General features: G+C 41.9%; 1 protein-coding gene across 1 annotated transcript; it reads right to left on the minus strand.

Annotated features, from left to right (window-relative positions):
• Positions 1–89: 89 nt before the first annotated feature.
• Positions 90–15,499, minus strand: arfgap2 (ADP-ribosylation factor GTPase activating protein 2). Its single transcript, XM_022217129.2, has 16 exons — positions 15,375–15,499; positions 12,468–12,586; positions 12,136–12,208; positions 11,886–12,017; positions 10,560–10,640; positions 9,777–9,882; positions 9,305–9,361; positions 7,447–7,499; positions 6,304–6,440; positions 6,084–6,215; positions 5,853–5,981; positions 5,622–5,774; positions 5,427–5,553; positions 4,298–4,385; positions 1,554–1,678; positions 90–1,480 (listed from the first exon to the last, which is right to left on the minus strand). Exons 1-16 carry the CDS (start codon positions 15,471–15,473, stop codon positions 1,460–1,462), a joined length of 1,632 nt encoding a protein of 543 aa, XP_022072821.2. The 5' UTR covers positions 15,474–15,499; the 3' UTR covers positions 90–1,459.
• Between the last annotated feature and the right edge of the window lie 6,905 nt (positions 15,500–22,404).

Below are 22,404 nucleotides of genomic sequence, written 5' to 3' on the forward strand. Positions count from 1 at the left end.
TTAAGATGCATGATTTTAACAGGATCGATAACCAGACAGATTTCATGCATGCAGGAAAACTGAGGAAGAAGCCTTTCGAGACAGAAAAAGAGCATTTTTTCCCCCACCTTTATTAACATACTGAATAAGTTTCTTTTTGTAGCCTACAAATAAATAGTTTCCATCCTCTTTCTGGAGGCTCTCTGGTTGGGTGGGTCGTACACAGGCATGGCCACGCCAGGAAAAACACGACTGATGTGTCAAAGTAAAACTACAACACGCTTCGTTGAATGTGAAGTCTGCCAAGAACATACGGTGGTGGGTGGGACGGGGAGTTGGATCATCACACCATGTCAGATTTGATCACGTGTTCACATCAGGTGGTTGTTTTTACTCACATTGTACATGGCAGTGAAACTCAGAAAACACTGACGAGCAAAATAATGTTGGAAACTGAGCAGGTAGATGTAAACTGAAGGTTCATGGAGGCAGACTTGAGATTCATCAAAGTGAAATGGATTTTAAGATGCATAGAACAGGATTATTGTTTCATCAGGCGTCTGATGTTTATTATCTCAGTTTGGGTTTATTTCCCTTCACCGTGTCTTATGTTTGCTGGAGCTACACCCAAAGTCATTCATGCTAAATTTAGATTGGGCCAAGAGGTTTGTCAAACAATGTCAGGGTTAGTAACAGAAGATGCTGTTTCAGATGTGGAGGATGAATCTGAACCATTTCTACTGAAACTGCCAAATTCATTCAGAAACGGTCTCAGTTTGTGAGAAATCCATTTCCACCGTGTTCTAAAGCATTCTAGAATGCAGAAACTGACTAACATCTCAGCATCTTCTGTTTAACTTTTTAAGTCATTTTCAGCCAGAAGAAACCTATTGTTCAAATTAATTTCACTATAAATTAGAACTTGGCATAGATTGCTATGAATAATTCTGAGCTCAGTTCTGGATTTCACACCATCCATGAAATCTGAGAAGCTCTGGTGTTTCTCCTGAACAGAACCAACCTCCAAAATCAGTCATTAAAACGGAACAAAGTGAGCAGCGGTGGGTCAAACGTCGTGGATTCTTGTTCAAATAATGCTAAAAATATAAACTGCACTTTCTTTCCATTTAAGATCACAATAAAACAAACATGAAATCTTCAGATAATATGGAGCAAAATGAACATTTTGATTTATGAAGAAGGAATAAAACAGAGCAGAATTAACTCTGACATAATTTTTTCTTTTTGAAAACCTCGGACCAAAAACACGGCGGACACTAAATTAGAACTGACTCTGATGGTTTATGAAAATAAAAGTCAAGAGTCTGCTAATGAAGAACAGAATCTCCCTCCAGGAAAAGTGTCTCCAAGTGGAGGACGATGTCTTTCCCATGCAATCCTTTTTGCTCTCTGGTTCAAACATCAGTCTGGTCGGCTCTACCTTCTATCGCCTGATAGAAGGTTCATCCTCTGGTGGTGCTCAGTAGGAGCCATAGCGGTCCTGAGATAAACATACACAGAGTCAACCAACGTTCATGACGTGAACCAAACAGAATCCAACTCCAAGGTCTCACCTGGATCGTGTTCATGACGCCATTAGCGAGAACTGCCATCTTTCCCGCCACCGTCTTCACCCCCTGTTTGAACTGAGCGATGTCGGGACCGGAGGGGAGGACGCTGTCCAAGCCTGCCGTCCTTCCTAAAGGAGAAAAACAGTTACTGCAGCATCTAATAACCACATACATGTCCTTAAATACAGCTTTGTTTCCAAACTTCTTAGTCTGACATGTCTGAGCTTCTAGCGGCTCCACTAACAGGAGATTTTATCCCATAGACATTAAATCTGCAGCTTCAGCTATAGGGTTAGGTTTGGGTTAGTTATATATATATATATATATATACATACATACACACACACTGCTCAAAAAAAAAAAAGGAACATTTTGAAAACATATTTCAATGTGGGGGGAAAAAACTGGACATTTTCATTGATATGGACTGGTTAATGTGTTAGGAATGAAAAGTGCCACATTGTTTGATGGAAATGAAAATGATCAACCCCCCAGGAGGGCTAAATTCAAGACACCCCAAAACCAAAGTGAAAAACTGATGTGGCAGGCTGGTCCATCTTTCTGAAATTCCTTGGCAGCAACTCAAAATGGACAGGTGGGTGGATGTCCTCAGGTGAGCGTGGGTGCCAGCTAATGGTATCCGTTCCTTCTAGGGATGGCAATTTCAACTAATTTCTGAACCGACTAGTCGCTAATTTTATTGGCGACGAGTCGGTTCGGAAAACTTGCAATTTAACCCTTTAAGCGCCAAAGTCGCAATATTGCGACAAGCAACACTGCTGAACATAACAAGTCATAGCTTCAAATATACTGCCTCGTGTGCCTCATGGACTGTACACCAGGAGATGGCAGACATCTGGAACTTCAATCTGAGCATCAGTTGTGGGCGTGTTTTCATTCAAAGTTTTGGAGTTTACAGAGTTTGAAAACCGAGGAGACGAGACTCGTCATCGGAGCGTATCAGAGCGCAAGACGGCACATTTTAGAGCGAGAAAACTCACCGAGAGGTCTGGTCAACGCTGACAAAGTACTTTGTCAAGTAATGGCTTACTCATATTCTGAAGAGGAATATTCACCCTCTGATGAAGATGTTCAGTTGTCCACTGAGACAGAAAGTGCCGCTGCGTCTGTGCGTAACGGCAGCGGGTCGGTGCGCCATGACAGTCCACGAGCAGCACATAGTGGAGCCGATGGTTTGCTTCGGGGTGGCAGGAAGGGACGTGGTGGGTGTAGCTGGAGTGGTCAGAATACCACTAATGATGAGGGGGATAGCGGGGGTTGAAAAAAGAGACAAGCATATGCTACTGGCAGGATCCACCAGTGCTGGCAGTGCTCATCCTGGTCCTCCTTGCACAAAGGAGCAGATACCTGTCCTGCTGATGGGTTGAGGACCTTCTACAGTCCTGTCCAGCTCTCCCAGACTAACTGCCTGTCTCCTGGAATCTCCTCCATGCGCTTGAGAATGTGCTGGGAGACACAGCAAACCTTCTGGCAATGGCACACATTGATGTTTCATCCTGGAGGAGTTGGACTGTCTGTGGAACCTCTGTAGGGTCCAGGTATCGCCTCATGCTACCAGAAGTGACTCTGACCCTAGCCAAATGCAAAACTAGTGAAAAACAGTCAGAAAACATGAGGAAGGAAAAAACATCAGTGGCCTTCACCTGTAAACTCATTCCTGTTTTGGGGGGTGTCTCATTGTTACCCCTCTAGTGCATCTGTTGTTAATTTTATGAACACCAAAGCAGCTGAAACTGACTAAAAAAACCTCATCTGTTACTTACTTCAGTGGTTCTCAACCCTGTTCCTCAGGACCCCATGTCCTGCATATTTTAGATGCTTCCCTGCTCCAACACACCTGATTCCAATGATCAGCTCGTCAGGGTTGAGAACCACTGATTTACTTGACCAGATCAGTATTCCACGTTTGACTAACTTGATGCAATACTTAGATTAAAAAGTGTCCCTTTAATTTTTTTGAGCAGTGTATATAGCTAAATACATGCTGAGGTTCTGTTCTTCATGTGAGACTTCCATTTTCTGCTGCTTTCTTCTAATCTGATAACAGATACAGTTTATAAACTGAAACAATAATATAAAATGCAACACTCGGTTCCTTAAACCAGTGGTTTCTAGGAGTCCAAAGCTCCACCAGATTCTGATTCTTCCTTCTAAACTTCTCACATGGCTTCATTTTGATAAAATAATCAAATTTTTCAGAAAAAAAATACAATTCTAGAAAGACTGAAGACAGAGCTGTGTCAGAATTTATTTTTTTCTTCTTTCCTCAGATTTACCTTCTATCGCTGAATAGAAAACTCTCATGCTGCTAATGCTTCTATTAATAAACTCAGGGATGATAACGAAGCAGACTCATGTACCAAACTAGGACTTTTTCTGTCATACTTTACATTTTGCTGCCAATACTTGTGTACATTGACGTGTAATTAAGTATTTTTTCCTTTCTATTGGGCCTGACGGCTTCTTCAGCTCAGTCTAACAGCCCTGTTAGTGTATAAACATGTTTCAGAGACACTTCCCTCCTGTTGACCACCTTCAAGCACAAACTGTGTATTGATCCGCTGCTCAAAATAGTCTTGAACAAATGTGCAGTTCAAAGTTTTCAAAGAACAGTGGACCCATGTTGATTATATAAATTATATGTCAGTGTGGCATTTTTACAGATTTACATGTTCAAGAGAAACCAGCGACTCCATTTGACTCCTAAAGTAAAAACGTTTGGTTACCTTTATGGTCGCTGCCGTCTCCAAACAGGTCAGCCGAGCTGATGGAGGTGCTGCCAGACATGCTCTCCAGTCTCGTCTTTGCATCGTACTGAAAAAAGAAGAAGAAACAAAATGGAGTGAATGAATGATGCGACCAGTCAGCTGGAGAGACTCCACTCCCCCAGACCAGTAACCCTAACCCCCAGATATAGGGTTCAACTACCGTATTTTCACGACCAAAAGGCGCACTGTACCAAAAGGCGCAGTCTCAGTTATGTGTGCCATGACTGTATTTAACACACACATAAGGCGCACCTGATTATATGGCGAGGGTTTTATATACAATCCCCCACACTTCCCCCTTTAACGTTCTCATGGTGTCCTCTACTACGTCGGCCTTACAACAACAACAACACAAACAAGCACACAAGTGTGCGTATTTAAAAATAGAGCCGGGAGCAAAACTGAGTTTGGTATTCACATTTTTTTTTACCGGTAATCGTCATCAATCAAACCCATGGAAGTCCTCATCCTCTGTTTCTGAATTGAACAGCTGCGCTAAACCTCCATCAAACATGCCAGGTTCACTTTCTTCACTGTCAGAGTCACTTTCCGTGCCGTGCGGCGCCTCGGAAATGATGCCGGCTTTTGCGAAAGCTCGAACAACAGTGCCAGCAGACACGTTAGCCCAAGCATCTACAATCCATTGGCAAATTGTGGCGTAACTCGCCCGGCGCTGCCTTCCACTCTTAGTGAAACCGTGGTCTCCATCGGTCATCCATCGCTCCCACGCCGCTCGCAGCCTTACTTTGAACGGCCGGTTCACACCGATGTCCAGCGGTTGGAGTTCCTTTGTCAGGCCTCCCGGAATGACAGCAAGCTCAGAGTTCATTTGCTTCACTTGTTTTTTCACATCGGCTGTGAGATGGGCACGCATAGAGTCACAGATCAACAGCGATGGTGATGCGTGGAAAAAACCACCTGGTCTACGTCCGCCTTACAACAACACACACAGGACGCACTGCACCATAGGGCGCGCCGCACAATTTGAAGAAAATCTAAGACGTTTATGTGCGTCTTATAGTCGTGAAAATACGGTAACTGAGTCTAATGATAACTCAACTAACTCCTAGCTGAGGTGGTTCCTCACCTCGGCGCTGCTCTCCCGACCAAAGAACATGTCTGAGGAGATGGCCTTGGCATTTGCGAACTTCTGCCTGGCTTCACTGGATTCAGAGACTGGAGATGATACCTCGGCTTTTCTTCTGCTGGGAAGCCTAGACAGAAAGGATCAGAAGTGAGAGCAGCCCAGGATGTGGACGTTCGGTTGGAAGAGTGCACGTACCTTTCTCCAATTGGCTGAATGCTGGAGATGGTGACCTCCTCTTTAGGGTCTTCTTTCTCCAGAGCCCAAGAGGTGGTGAAGGAGACAGATCCTCCATCAGTGTCCCACCGAGATCCAAAGCCGTCTCCCACTGTGAACGGGTTGTCCTTGTATCTGCAGCAGGATTAAACCGGTTCAAAGTACAGCAGCAGCAAAGTCGGTGGAACTTTAAAGGGTGGGTTCTTTACGTACTTTGGGGGTCCAGAGGTGAATCCAGGTTCGTCGAACATGTCCAGTTTGGAGCGAGAGGAGGACTTGGCTCCTACAGGCGTTTCCTGCTCGATCACCTGCATCTCTGACATCACTGAGTGAGACACGGCGCTGAAACAGACGTTGACATTTAGACCAGACTGATGTTTCTCTGATGGTCTGAGTAGAAATTGGTTTGCTGCTGTTAACAGCAGGACCTCCTGCTGATGTTACCTCCTGTTGCCGAAGCCCATGCCCAGTCTCTCCGCCTGCTCCCTCTTCTTTCCCTCCAGGTTCTGAATCTTCTTTTCCTCCATTTTCCTGTCAATCTCCAGCTCTTTGTAGGCCAAACGCATCGAGGCCACTCTGCAGCAACAAAAGGAGAGGTAACTAGTAGGTAGCTAACCTCTACAGAGAACGTCGGGTTTCATGAGCTTCAGAACATTTTCCTTACATGGATTCCTCAGCCTGTTTCTTAGCCTCAGCCACCTGCTCCTCTCTCAGCTTCTCCGCCACTTGTGCTTGTTTCTCCACCTCTGAGAAGCTCTTGCTGCTCACCTTCTGGGCACCGAGACCTTTCTTAGCACCGAGCTGCAGCACGGGACACAGTTGGATAGGAAAAAGTGTAGTAAGATTAGAATGGTGAAGAGCAGAAGAAGGGAAGCAGAAGAACAGCAGGAGACCGTGTGACGATGTTCTACCACCATCGGAAGCTCAGTTATGCATGTTAGTGTGGTTACATTCACAGACTTGTACTACAGAATTCTAGTAGTTTTCTTCACTGTTTACGTGAGAAACGTCTGTCTGATCTTAGTTCAAGTGTTTCCATCGTGACAGTGGAGGAGTTCCAGGTCTCTCTGTAGATATTAGATACATATTAATGACACGTTTAGGACTTGCAGCGCTGCAGGAGCAATGGGAGCAGAGAGAGATAAAGTTATTAGCTCTCTGACTCCTTCAAACAGGACGGCCCAAAGTCATTTAATCACGTACTGTCTGAACTTTTAGGATCTAAAAGTACTTATAGTAGGATATTTTCACGTCCCTCTCAAGAAAAACAATCTGATTTTGTGAGCTAGTCTAGCAGCCATTTGTGGTCCAAAAGCAGCTTCTACACGTCTGATAGGAACCTGAAACCATAAGAAAGGACTTTATTCTGCACATTCCGTCCAACAGTTTAACCTCTGAAATGTTTGCACGTTTACAGCAGATCCGAATGTTAAATCCAGTTACAGATTCTTAATCTCTAATTGTTCAGTCGCTTTCAGTAAATAAAGTTTAAACTGTATGATTCCTAAATGGGAATATTTTCTGATTTCTTTCATCCTCTATAACAGTAAACTGAGGATAAAACAGGACCTCTATCTGAGGACGTCCTCATGGTTATTAGAAACCCTCGTCTCTGTACTTCACCTTTTCTGACAACTGAAGGTTAGGGTTAGAGAGCGTTAGAGGAGAAACTAATCAACGGATGGATCGATAAACAACCTTTAACTGCAGCTCCAGTTAACACATTCTGGATGTGGATATTATTATGACGACTCAAAGCAGAAACTAAAACATCCTCTAGCTTTAATTTTGGATCTTTAGAACTCACTCCTTTCTTGGCAGCCATGGGCTTCTTCTTCCCGATGATGGAAGGCTTCATTTCTGAAACACAAGCAGAGATCTGTTAAAATCTGAAAGATATGAGCCAGTATCAGCCAATAAACAGCAGACACTGCACAGCAGCTCAGGAAAGCAACGGGGCAAAGCTGCAGAGAAACAGCGCTGAGAGGTTTTACTGCTGCGGCGACGCCAAGTTAAAAACAGAGGACACCAAACCACAGCGTTAGTCAGAGCGGGCTGCATGGTGGAAAAAAAAAACAAAGTGGGAAGGTTAAAGAAGGGAAACTTTTGCTGGGAGAAATCTACCTTTAGAACCTTCCATGTCATTCGTCAGTGAGCTGTTGAAACATTCTGCGTCTGAAATGTTGGCGGCTAAACATCCATCCTATGACTATCTGCAGGTGTGTGAGGCAGCTCCATAAAGGCTGCTTTCTTCCAACAACGCAGCTCATTTAGTGAAGTATTTCTACCAAGCATTACCTGGTTAGGAACAGCAGCTACTCACACCAGCACAACACACAACTACCACCTAGGTGTGTGCTCAGAGCAGAGACAGATCAAGCAACAACCACAGCCGTTCTGATCACCTTTAGGCGTCCAGCCTTCCTGAGAAGACAAACGCATGGAGTCCTCTACGTACGGGACGAGACAAACCAGTCAGACGTCATGTAGCAGAAAAAGAAAACGTCTATTTCTGGAGGTCTCAACTAGATGAGCCCATCCACTGCTGCCTGGATGTGCATCACGTAAACTAGAAAAACTAATTATGTTAACCATCACTGAATTATTTTAGGACTTTAGTCTGAACAGAAACCGTCCATGCATTAATAGCTTCACACAATTCCTTTATGTCAGCTTTGGTCTCTGAATTGTAGACATACAAAACAGACCATTTGACTAGCATTTTAACCCACATCCTACCACCACCACCTTAAACACACCAGATTTACCGACTAACCCCAGAAATAGAAGAAACAAAAATCCCAGCAAAATATAAACCCTCACAATCCCAAGCTGTTTGGGCCTTTTCAGTCTTATTCACTGTGGACTAGGGTTAGTCCTGCATCTCTACAAACACAGAAAAACACGACTAGAAGTAGAGAGGAAGGAAGTAAACGTCCGAAGACAAAGTTATATCACCATAGATCTGGGAAAAAAGATCATATTTTACAGAAACGGACAAACCCGGAATCCACGAGTACAAAAAAAAAAAAAAATTTATACTTTAGATGAATAAATTATAAAACAAATAACTGAGGTTTTCACATTTTTCTGCACATCAACTCATAAAAGTTTCAACAACCTGTGTACACTTTCTGCTGCAATTACTTTTTTTATCGTTATAACAATAAAACTCTAACCCTAGCTGTGTGTGTGTGTGTGTGTATAAAACACAGCCTGCAGTAGGGTTAGTAGGGGGCAGTTTAAATAAAAAAATTAGTTGATTTTGTTTTTTTAAACTGCGCTTCAACCAGGATTGGCAAAACCTTTAAAATCCCACAATTCTTATAGATGGTTTCTTTGACATTTTTAAAAAGCTAATCTACCTTACGGCCATATTCAGAGTTAATTTAGAAAATAATATTTAGACTAATTAATAACACAAATAGCCCTACCTGCATTAAACATGCACCTCAGAGCATTAAACATGAAAAAGGAGGTGTGTGCGCTGATAATGATCTCATTGTGCTTTAGGATTTTATTCGACTTTGTGTGACTGGAACTATGAGGAAAATGTCTGCAATGAAACGATAACTATTGTCAGATGTTACTGACACTGCATGTACAGGAGACCAACCAGAGGAAGACTGTGCCTTTTCTCTCAGAGGATGAATGACTATACTGACCGATGGAGGCTCTGGGCGATGTGCTCAGACCGTCGATGCTGGGTCCTTCTTCTGGCTCTGCAGAAAAACACAGAGAAAATATGGAAAGCTACAAAACAGAATATTCCCGACCATGTCCACAGCAGAATCTCCAGTTGTACTCATTTAAAGCCCAAACTAATTCCACTGATATTTTAAAACGGCTTTAAGGTCAGGGTTAGAAACCAGGACTTATGTGAGGCTGAATGTTGTTCATTTCCCATGATGCAACTCAATGCATGTTTTTATTCCTTCAAACATGCTCCATGCATGTACAACGGCCTCACAACCCTTGTGACGGTGGGAAATAGATAGTGAACTTTCTTTTTTTTACCAACTTAAGACAGATGTCGCACAGAGGACTCCCTTCAGGGTGAACAAACGTCTCCTACGGCTAACCCTTACCCTAAGCCATCAATCAGATCTGCTGAAGTTCTCCATCGGTCTTACTCACGGTTGTCCTCCTGGCCTTTAACTGTTGAGTCCGTCAGCTGTGGACTGACAGCAGCTCCATTCTGCTCTGGGTCAGAGATCGGCGCCATGCACCAGTCATTATTAGGCTGAAAACAGAAAAACAAAACCAACATCTCAATATTTACAGTCAGTGAAAACTTCAGTTAGGGTTAACCCTATTTAAGGCTTAAAAAAAATACACACAAAGAATGTTCAGACTGACGTTATCCTTCTAATCAGCACTTGGTTAATAAGACACTGCAGCAGTAATAATGCAGGTTCAGACACTATTAGATTATGATTAATAATCACTTATTTACACAGCTTCATAGGTTAAAGCTTATTTTCAATACACTTTCTACTCACAATAATTCCAGTGTTTAAGGATCGGCACATTTAACTATAATCGGGGTTAAATGTGCGAATTTGGTCACCACCAGCATAAATCTAGGCAAATCTCGGCATTTCCTGGGATTTCTGACCATTCGATAAAGAAAAATGTGCATAATAGTTGAATCAACAAATACCCGGTTCAAAAAATAAAACATAACCCTAATCTTATAATTTTAGATACAATCTCTGTGGGTTGTCAGAAAATATGGTTAATCCCTCACAGAGATCTTCACCAAAAATGTTTGCACGCAACATAACAAAACTAACCCTACAAAAACCTAACACATACCTCTGTATTATTATTTCTCTCATACACATTCAGATACGCTTCACAAACCCCAAATCAGTGAGGCTATTTAAGGATAGTTAGACAGATGGATAGCCGTGCAACCTGTGTATGTTCTGCAAAAAAGTCTGTCTCTTTCTTCTCAGGAGCTGCAGCGGTTCCTCCTACAGAAGAGTCGATCCACAGCTGCAACAACAAAACAACTTTTTATTACAGATCTCGTGGTCAGAGTTTGCAGATCTAACTTTGGTCCTGTGATCAGTGACATCATGACTGATGATGTACTACTGTGATTAGTACACACCCTGCGTACTCTGAACTGCTAACATGGTACTGATAAAAATGATCAGCGATCCTCGGGACAACGTTTCTGTTAGTTTTTACCCACATGAGAGATGAGCATTAATGAAACTTTAATCACGTCTAATGTCTAGTCTGATGATTTATGTATGATCTGATGATCAATGTAGCTTATTTTAGGTTTTTGTGGGTTTTCTTCAGCTAAAGAATTTTGAAACATCACCAGCACAAAGGCTGCAATTCAGGGTATTTTTGTAATTATTATTACTACAGTCTTTATAACTGCCTGATGGTAATTACTAATTATAGTAAATACATTTTGAAGGAATTCACATCTTTATCTTCTCATCCTTGAATTAGAATAAAACAATCAATATTATCTGTCAGGAAGTTTGCAGTCCCATAATTCCTTCGACTCCTCAGCCTCACACACATCACACTGAATGTTCAGTAAATCTCAGTTTCTTCTCTGGTTCAGACTTGTGACAATAGTCTCTCCAACTCCTGGCTGGGTTAGCAAAGTAAGCCGTGTACTGTCTGATGAATTCAGCATTATAAAAAATGTCTTAACCCTCTGAACCCTAACATCCTGGGAGGTTTCCAAGACATACAGTCCTTATTAAAAACACACTAATGATCAGCCAGAAACCATAAAAACAAGTCCCTGAAAAAAAAAAAAAAAAAACGAGTTTCTGTCAAGAAAGGCAACTAAATCCAAGCCTAAAATTGTGATATTTTAAGCGTTTCATGCATCACATTTCTTGCACTAGAAGATTTATTTCTAAATCTCTGCTCAACAGTAAACAATTCCGTATCTAGAATCCAGACAAATAAAACCTACTGGTTTAATCTAATAAATGCAGCATGGTTTAGAGGGTGTAAAAATGTAAATGTTGGCTCATCAACATTTGCCAGATGTGGGCACTAGTAAAAATGGTATAAACAGGTTTTTCTAACCCTAACCAAGTGTTCTCTTAATGATTTGCAGGATTTTAACTGAGGATTATTGTGCGGAAAGAAAAACCAACAGTGGTTGTTCTGTTTCCATGGAGGTTTGGGAATAATATTATTACCAGCTCTTGCTGATGGCTCAGAGGGTTAAACTACACAATGTGATTCCATTTGACTCACATCTGTGCCATATTTGGACAACGCAGTGTTGGCCTGCTGCCGGATCTTCTCCCTGTACATCTGGGCTGCTCGGCTGTTATACTTGGCATTGGTGTCGTTTGTGGAGCAGCCATGCTGGCGGAAGAAGGCCGTCTGTAGACAGGAAGAAGACAGAGCAAATGCAGCTGAAATGCAGCAGAAGAAGAAGAAGAAGAAAAAAAACCAAAACAAACTCAACTTTCTCCGATTGGCCAGTCCGGTTCCAACTTACCGCGTTGGCGTTTCCTCCAACCTGCATACATCTGAGCTGGAACCAGTTCCAGTTGGAGTCTAACTCAGTGGATCTGCAAGGAAAGGGTTATGAGATGTTGGTAACAACATAAAGTAATCTCTGCAACAACTAACTCTCAGCATGTCAAAAATCACTTGGCTCATTCCTTCTGACTCTCTTCTCATTCACTGCACCTGGTAGTGGAACTGCTGCCCCAACAGCAGATGGCTAAACTTTAAAACTGTCAGAGAGCCACACATGATGACCGTAGCTAACCATCATTCACAGGTAGAAACTGCTGTCAGTTACAGGTGAGGTTCAGTAAAACACACCTGATGAAGCTGAGATGAACTCCCAGAGAGCGGTGGATCCCAGAGCAGTCGATGCACAGGAACACACCGTAAGGAATACTGGCCCAGCTGGGGTTTTTAGCAGCACAGTCAAAACAAACCTGTAAGAAAAAAAACAGCACAGACACTAAGAGATTTACCAGCACTCGTCTGCTAATGATCCTGTGGGTGAAATAACAACATCCCACTACACTGGATCAGGTTTTCAAGCAGCCTTGGCAGCAAAATTGTGAATTTTCTTTAGTTTTTATGAGCTCAAGCTCATAAATTTTCAACTTCAAACTTCAGCAGACCGTTATCAAAATGACCCATTGAAATAGCTCATTCTGTCCAATCAACAGTTCAATATATTCAGTTTACCATCACAGACTAGAAGACGGGAAAGAAAGATGAAACCAGACAGAGCCCATACAGAGCTCATTTTTAACAGTTTCTCATAAAACTGTCATTTTATGCCCTGGTGGTGCAGTAATGATGAAAACCACGTCGACAGTTCCAGTTGGAGTCAGTGGATCGACTGCTGCTGCTTCTTATATCCCTCTTTTCCTGCCTCAACTATCAAATAAAGGCATTCATGCCTTCCAGAATATCAAGCTGAAAATCTGCTGTTTAATGTAATGTAACCCTAACCCAAGCATCATACCTCAGCCAGTCTGGTCCAGAAAAGAGAGACTAACCCTGTCAACTTTATTCACAATGAAAACTACAAAAGCACTCAGAGTGCAGACCTCCTCCAAGGATAGAGAGGAAAACAGGAAACCCATGCAGTAAAGGATCATGAGCTGGAATCAAACCTGCGTCTCTGACACAGTTCTGTTTATGAATCACCTTCTTAACCAGTTGAGCTATCTGGACACCTTGTTCCAATTTGTTGGACGACATACTAACCTATGATGTTTTTATCATATTTTGGACCACATACTAAAACATACTAAAAAATTCAAAGTGATCCAGAATCCAGGATCCTTTCCGGATTGCCACCAAAATGAAATCAGCTCTTCCTCTTACCATAGTCTACATCCCCTCAAAATTTCATCTGAATCTGCCCAGGCGTTTTTGAGTTATCTTGCTAACAGACAGACAGACACACACACAAACGCCGGGTGTCACATAACCTGCTTAACTAAACAGTTGAAACAAGATTGACAACCTCTTTGTTTCTCTGACACACAATCCTAGCATTTCCTCACTAATCACAGCAAACCAAGGCAGCATTTAAGAGTTACTAGTTAGTTGTTAGCTAATAGTTGTCCAACACGTTTTCCCTGATCTGATCAGCTAAGACTGAAGTAAATTGTATAAATTTACATGTAAAGGATGTAAGGGTTACCTTATATCTAACCCTAACAGCCAAGAGTTAAAATGCTAGCTGGAGTTAACCCGTTAGCTGGATTTTCAGCTAAACATTAGCTGGTCTCTCGTGGAGCTACTCATTCAAAAGTCTAATAGTTTGGGATTTTTGGTGAAAACTTTGAACTGTTGAAGCAAAACAAGAAATCTTCACATTTCACAGACTAAACAACTAATCCGATGAGCTGGAATCAATGAAACATCAGTAATCAATAACTGCAGCTCTGATTTACTTTTATTCCAATGTGATTCATCTTTATGTGGCTGCCATCATATTTTATATTGTACTGAAATGATGACATTATTAATAATATTGCATTGACTAAATCATTAATTTAGTTCCTTTAGGGCTGTAACTAACAATAGATTGGTTATGTAGTCTATAAAACGTAGTTAATTATTGTTTCTGAAAGACGACATCATCAAATCTCTGGATTTATGCAGATTTATGCAGATTTTCAGCTTGTTCAAAGGGGGGGGGGACAGAAAGATTTAGAGAATGGAGACTCTTTCCTTCAAAAACTATTAATTTGTGGATAATCACAATCGATCATCAAAGCAGATTAAAAAAAAGCCAACAAAAATAGCTGTAGGGTTAGACCACTTAAAACAGTGCACTGGTGGTCTCACACTAACCAAGGCAAATTAACTGGAACACTTTATGCTACAACTTTTCTTACAGAACAGTCACACCGGCCTCATTTTCCATGACTAATCTACGACGAGAGAAGCCTGTCTGATGGACAAACATTTACTCACATTTCAGGGATTTTTCAGAGAGTCAGAGCAGCCAAGGCTCCACGTGACGGGAAAATGAGTGAAGAACAGAGAGGAACAAAGATTTGGTTGAAAAAAATGATAATCGTATGGGCTTATTCAGGATGGATGACCAAAGAAATGTTGAATGTGTGTGACCTAAATATATGATTAATTGACCGTATGGCTCTAACAGACGACCAGCAGCATCTCTGCCACATACCATAGGCCTAGCATCATACCAACTACTTTAGATAGTTAGCATTAGCGAGCAACATATGGAGGAGCTGCTGTCGTCGTTACTGTATCGCGATATATGCATTGATGTCACTATTTTCACCAAAGTGTGGACGTTCAACGTGACCGTTTCACAGTCTGAGCTGGTTTTCTGGTTAGCTTCCTCTTACGTGGCCTTTAACTGCTTTACTTACCGGTCAGGTTTACTGGTTAGCTTCGTCTGCAGACTCAAACCGTTTACGTGGCCTTTAAGGCTGGGTTAGGCTCGTGTTTAGCTGCTTTACCGGCAGTCGGTAGCTCCTGATAGCCAATCTCTGTGATCTTTGTGAGATAGCCCTCTGATTTCTGTAATTAATTATATAGAATCCACTATTTACGTGGCATTTAGCGGGTCGGTTAGCCGTTTTGTAGCTAGGCTAACAGGAGCCAACTGATCTCAACCGGGTAGACGCCGTTAAATGACGACCGTCGATAAAAAAAAAAAAAAAAAAAAAAAAACAAGTCCACAGAATCACAGATAAGCAGCCCCGGCGTCGTGTTGGTTACCTTGTTGGTAGGGACAGATCTTAACCTCTTGAAAATCGTCAGGATCTCCGTCTTATTTGGTTCCGTAGCCATCTTGCCACTCCGTCCGACAATTTCCATAAGCTGACGTAACTACGGCGAACCGTTTGCCCCAAATCTAAGAAAAGTGAAAGTTTCCTGAAGCGAAAACGCGACCAAAAAACGACAAACAACTGCAAACAACTGACAAATTGACACAGTCTATAAACTATTATTTATCATGCTCCCAAAAGCTAACTCTATCCGTTTTTATTTACACAGCATGTCAGATTAGCTGTTTGTATTGTCAGAAGGTGTGATTTCCAGAGTCCAAGTCAAAAATCACCAAACCCCTTAATGGGATCCATACCACAGATTATGTCTGCAGACTCAAGGACTAAAAGGAAAAAACAAATGTTACGAATGCAGTCCATGCAGGTTGATTAGAGCTGATGAGAGTGTGGCACATGGGGTCGGTCATCAATCAATCAATCAATCAATCAATCAATTTTCTGAGATGCCGAATTCTGGATTTTCATGACTATTCAGGTATAATGATCATCATCAAAATTAAGTAATCAGTCTGTGTGTCAGTATACAGGTTTCGTGGGTGGCTGAAATAAACTGAGTTGTCATCTAATGATATGAGCAGCACCTGTGAAACATGAGACTGAGCAGATGAAGACTGAGCAGATAAATCCAAGTGTTCAGCTGCTGCATCTTTCCTGCTGATCACTTTGATAATAATATAACCTCATATCTAAGAAAAGCGCACAGAAATACTGATTTTATTATAATCTTGCATCAAATAATAAAATGACTCCACATATGAGGTGCTGCCTTTCAGCTAAATGTTGTTGCAAGTGGCAAACTGCTGTGTTTCATTAAGGAGCCTTAATATGTGCTTCTACCAGTTCCAACAGTGCCACAATTCCAACACGTCTTTGTTAACGCAGGTTAACAACTCGGTAACTCATTTAAAAATCCTGTTTCTGAAGCCAACTGCTTTTTGTGTTTGTCCAGCGGATGTCAGCAGAACAACGTATTGTGAGGAGAGTTTGTTGAAGACGTGAATATTCTCACAGTGAGCCGAGCTTTGGACTGAGGCAGGGCTGCAGAGAACAACATCACATAATTAAATGATACATTACTAAAAAATTCAATGTGACATTAATGCCCAGAACTCAGCGAGTTCTTTCTTTTTGTTTTGGGGAATGCTATTTTTTTTGAGGGGTTTTTGTTTTTTATCTACCACTTTTGGTAGATTTAGTGGGGGATAGTGGTATTTAACCATACCCTATCCCCTTTTAGACCACAGACCCCATTTTCTGTTTGTGCAGTTTTTTCGTTCGTTTCACCCGTGAATAACCTTAGTTTATTTAATTTGTGTGAGCCCCGGGGTGGAGGTGGGGGGTGGACACACGTAACACTGAAACGACCCTAACCCTGACAGGTGGTGGGGATAGGCTCACTACCTGACTGACTGGTGCTCGGGTGTGCCTTAGACTGGGCACATAATAAAATGAAATGTGCAGTTTTGTTTTATTGGAGTTAAAGAATGGTGTTAACTGAAAAGGTTAACTAGTTAGTTAAATCACAGATATTAAAAAAAGCTGTGAACTTATTATAATCCTTAATAGTTGGTAATTAAAAACTGGTCAAAACTGTAAAAAATCTGTATTTGTACAAATAGCATTAACATTTTACTTTACCGAATTCATTCGTGCTGGTCATGTCATTATAATATCATTAAAAAAAATGTACTTATTTCAGCGACACTTGTATATTTTGTTCATTTGTTTTAGATACTATATGTTCAGATTAGCCGACTTTCCAAGCTGCAGTCAGAAACCTCAAATTTGGTGTCTATGCATGCAGCAGCTGGCTGTGAACAGCAGGGACTGTCTGCAGATTGTAAAACAAAACATGAAAATATTAACAATTATAATACTATTAACAATAAAACCATTTAAAATATTACATTGTATCTGTCTTGTATATTTAGAAACAACGTAATCATACCGTAGTTTGCGCTGTGTGTCTCCATGGGAACGCCGAAGGTTCTAAAATTGTCAGTTTCAGTTGGCCTAGGCAACGGATAAGCTAGACAGCAGCAGCAGTCGGCTGGCTGAAAATGCCAAAATCCGAAAAACCCGGAGAAATCCTGCCGCAGCCAGCAGCAGGAGGAGCAGCAGCAGCAGCGGCGGTGGCTTTTCGCCGACTCCGCCAGCAGCGCCGACAACCGGGCCGGCAACCAGGGGGCCGACAATGGCAGCTCCATCGCCACTGCCGCCGGCGGAAATCGGACCTCTGCCGGCGGAAATCGGACCTCTACCTCCGACAGCAGGACCTCTACCCTCACCGCCGCTGGCAACGGGCCCTCCACCTCGGCAGCCACCTCAACGTCTGCAGCTGGGTCCTCCTCCTCCAAGAGGGTGAACACCCTGCTAACACCAACAAAAGGTAGTGTTTCACCGTAAACAACCCCACAGAGGAAGAGATCAGATTGGTGAGGGAAAGGCTGATGGAGGAGACCTTCGCCGAGGTGGGCAAGGGGACTGGCACAAGGCACCTGCAGGGGTTCGTCAACCTCTGACAGAAGAAGCGGCTGTCGGGGATGCGGCAGTTGGTGTCGCCCCGGGCTCACTTTGAGGTGGCCCAGGGCACAGACACGACCAACGATGACTACTGCAGCAAGGGGAAAGAGGTGGTGGTGGAGGTCAGCGTACCACTGAGGCAGGGTCAGAGGAACGACCTGACAGGCTCCGTGCAGCTGCTGCGGGAGTCCGAGGGGGACCTTCACCAGCTGGCTATGGACATGCCCTAGCTGTTCGTCCGCTACGGCCGCGGCTTCGCAGCTGGGTGGACTTTGCCCGGGTGGCCAAGGAGAGGGACTTTAAGACGCAGGTCACCGTCTTGGTCGGGCCACCCAGGTGCGGCAAGAGCAGGCACATACACGCCGTGGCGGGCGGCACATACTACAATGCCCGGGGCGAGTGGTGGGATGGCTGCAACGGCCAGAAGTTGTACACCTCATAGGTGTAGTCAGTCCTGTCGATGATGACGATGGTGCTTCCCTTGTCTGCAGGTTTGATGATAATGGAGGTGTCTTTCAGGGCTTTCTGTTCTTCCTTTGTCAAATTCGGTTTGTCTTGGTTTCTGTTGAAGTCGAGGGGGAGATGAGCTGGTTGGCTTTGATCAGGTGTAAGATCTGTGGTAGTAGCTTTGAGGGGTCCGGTTCCCAGTTGGATTTTGGGGTGAAGGATTTCGTGGTCTTTTGTGTGGTAGGTCCAAAGTAGGTGCTTAGTCTCAGTCGTCTATGGTACTCTGCTAGGTGATATGTCCAGGAAGTCCTGATGTTGGTGGATCCTAGGGGTGTCGGAATGAAGGAAAATCCTTTCCTTAGTAGTCTGGTTTGGGGGGCCGTCAGTGTGAAATGTTTGGATAGATTAACGATGTCCTTGTTGGGGGGGAGTGTTCCGGTTCTGTGTCCGGGTCCTTTATCCTAAAAAAAGTTATCCATTTCTGCCAGATTGCCCTGGCTGTGTCCAGTGGATGTTGTCAGATTTGGTCTGGAAGAGGTTCGGGTACAATCTTGATGTGGGGTTGTTTGTGGCCTCGATCAATAAGTTGAGGTTAATAAGGTTGGCCTGGATCTTGGGGGGCAGGTATTGTGAAAAATTGAGGATTGGGATGTGGATTACTGCCTGAGGGAAGGCTTTCTTGGCCGCGTTGATCATTCGATCCAAATTTTGTCTAAGCAGGGTGTTGTTGCCCTGTTCCCTGTCCATTATACCAAAGGAGAGGATGATCTTCGAGGTCATATTGTTAGGGGTGACCCTCTGGAGGATGTGGGTGGCATGACTCATTTTCGCCCCAGGGTAGCAGTCGGTCTAGGTATGTTCCCTTGTGAGTGACTGGAATCCAGCCAGGTTGGAGTCTCCATTATAATTATCGGTGCTTTGGGTGTTAGGTTCCAGTTCCCATTTTTGTTCTCTCGGTGGTCATGTCTGGTGTAATTGAGGTTGGGTTTCAGAGTCGGTGGGGGTGAGGCCAAAGTGTGTGCGTTTGACCAATGGTGTCAGGGGTATGACAGGGTTAGGGTTAGGGTTTAGGGTTAGACAAATGTCTTTATTTTGCACGGGCCTACAGAAACCCTACCGAAAATTGCCACTCCCTAAGGGATGACAACCTAATGGTATGGGGACATTCCCCTTTTGTGCCCAGCCCTCTCCCGACCAAACTAAGTCAAAAAGGAAACCAAGCTATAAAGAACAAAAGAAATTTGAGATGCAGGCCCAAAAAAAGTTGACATGGAAGCCCCTTGATGTTTTAACAGGGAGTGGTGCTTACTGGTTTTGAACCAGGGACCTGCCAGCTTGCTTCCCTGTGTCCAACCTATTGAACTAACTTCATTCTCTGATACCTTACAGGCCTTAGAGTAACTAGGGGGCCTGCACCTCCAAGAAAAAAAGAAAAAGAGAGAAGCAAAAAGAAAAAAAAAACTATGCACCCAAAATGTAGCTGTACATTTTAATTAATATATATGGTCATAAGTCTGTCACTCTAAATAGGCAAATGCTTGAAGATATTACTTCAGAGATAAATGAGCTGAGAGCATTCCATCCCACTGACGCTATTTTAATAGGAGGTTACTGGAATATGGTGCCAGATGAATGGGAAGATAGATGGCCCTCCAAATTCAATAATCACCATCTTAATCCCCTTATTGAAATTTTTATTAGAGAAAACAACTTGGTTGATATTTGGAGAACTCAAAACCCAAGGAAAAAAACAATACTCCCGGTACAAACCTAATGGTACCGCCAAATCTAGAATTGACTATTGGCTTACTTCAGATATGCTGTAGGAAATTATCTCTGAAGCTCTAATTTCCAAAGCCCCTTAAACTGATCACTGTATTATTGAAATAACATTGAATTCGAATTATAAGAAAAACAAAGGTTACTTGAAATTGAACTCTAACCTATTAAAACATAAAGATTATTCTTCAAAAATAAAAAAATATTATAACTCAAATTGAGAATGATGATAGCATAAATAGTTTTTGTAATAAATGGGAGTTCATTAAGTTCAAAATTGGAGAATTCTCTATTAAAACCAGTAAAGGATTAATTTAAAAAATAGAGAAGAAGAAATCAATTTGTTTTGTGAAATCAATCAATGTTGTGGCAAACCAGAGTTGTCTAGCAAAGACAAAGAAAAACTACTGCTTCTACAATCCAAAACTGATGAAGGGCAAAATGGATGGAAGAAGGAGAAAAAACACATCGTACTTCAGCAAGTTGGAGAAAAAAAGACAGGAGAATAAAGCTATATCTAGCTTGTTGATTAATGGAAGTGAATGCAAGGATAGCAAAATTATTGAGAAAAGTATTTATATTTTATAGACAATTATATTCTTCTGTATACTCTCCTACTGATTCAAACAACTTCTTTGACCAAATTGTAAATTTTAAACCAAACATCAATAATTCTTTTAAAATACTTTGTGATTCAGATTTAAAAATAGAAGAATTACATACGGTCCTTTTGAAATTGCCACTTAACGAGGCCCCAGGCTCTGATGGGCTCACGGTAAATTTCTACCATTTCTTTTGGAAAGACATTAGAAATCTGTTGTTCAAAGCTATACAAGAATGCATTACGAGGCAAGAGCTAATGCCCAGTATGAAGCAAGGTCTGATAACACTAATTTCCAAGCATAGCAAAGATAAAAGAATACCAGACAACTTAAGGCCTATTACACTCCTCAACCAACATTGATTATAAATTGCTGTCAGGATGTATAGCTGACATGGGTTAGGGTTTGTGGTTTGTCACAACTTTTTGATGAAACACAATCTGGCTTCCTCAGCGGAAGATCTATTCACAACAACATACGATTGGTTTTGGAGCTGATTGATTACAGTCATGTATTGTCAGTGGAGGGATTCATTCTCTTCCTTGACTTCTATAAGGCTTTCGATTCAGTAGAGCACCCCTTCATATTAAGTACTTTATTTTGGCTTTGGCCAGAAATTCATAAACATGATTGGTATGTTATATAGAGATATTAATAGTTGTGTGGCTTTGGAACTGGCCACCTGCCCAAGATTTCAAGCAAATAGGGGTATTAGACAAGGTTTCAACAGCTCTCATTTATTATTTATTCTAGTAGCCGAGCTATTATCAATCATGATAAAAAACAATGATATTGAAGGAATAAATATTTTAGAAAGAAACATAATAAGTCAATTTGCAGATGGCACAACTCTATTTTTAAAAAATGAAATGCAAATTCCTAAAGTATTAATAAAAGTATTAAATTCCATCAACATATTCTCCATACTCTCCTTGAAACTAAACATTGATAAATGTGAAATATTTGCACTTCATGATCAGCTGGCTCTGTCTGTCAATATGTAACATTGCAGTCAAAAGTCAAGTAAAATACTTGGGTATAGTTATTACTAAGAATAAAGAACTAAGTGAGAGGGAAAATATTTGTAAAAATGTGGATAAATGCAAAACTATTCTGAACTCTTGGTTACATAGAGACATTATTGTGTTTGGGAGGGTTTTGCTTTCTAAAATGGAGAGTCTGTCAAGAGTTATTTATTCTGCCTTTTCACTTGAAATTTCAAAATGACAAAATGACTAAACATATTAATCATTTAAACTTCAAATTTATTTGGAAGAACAAATGCCAGTAAATCAGAAGAGCTGATGTGGTTAGTAGGGTTAGATAAGGTTAGACGGGGGTTTAAACGCTTTAGACTTCTCAGTTATGAATGGTGCTCTAACATTAAAATGGCTCAGTTCTTTTATTTTGCACAAAGACTCTTTTTGGTTTACCATTCCAAAAGCAATTTTTCAAAAATTGTGAGGCATTGACTTTCTATTACGCTGCGACTATGATATATGTAAATTGCCTGTGAAGCTTTCCAATTATCACCTGCAAGTTCTCCTTTTCTGGAATCTGATGTATAAGCACAATTTCACTCCTCACAATTCTCCATTGTGGAATAAC

The sequence above is a fragment of the Acanthochromis polyacanthus genome, chromosome 2 (genome assembly GCF_021347895.1).
Source record: "Acanthochromis polyacanthus isolate Apoly-LR-REF ecotype Palm Island chromosome 2, KAUST_Apoly_ChrSc, whole genome shotgun sequence".
NCBI lineage: Eukaryota > Metazoa > Chordata > Actinopteri > Pomacentridae > Acanthochromis > Acanthochromis polyacanthus.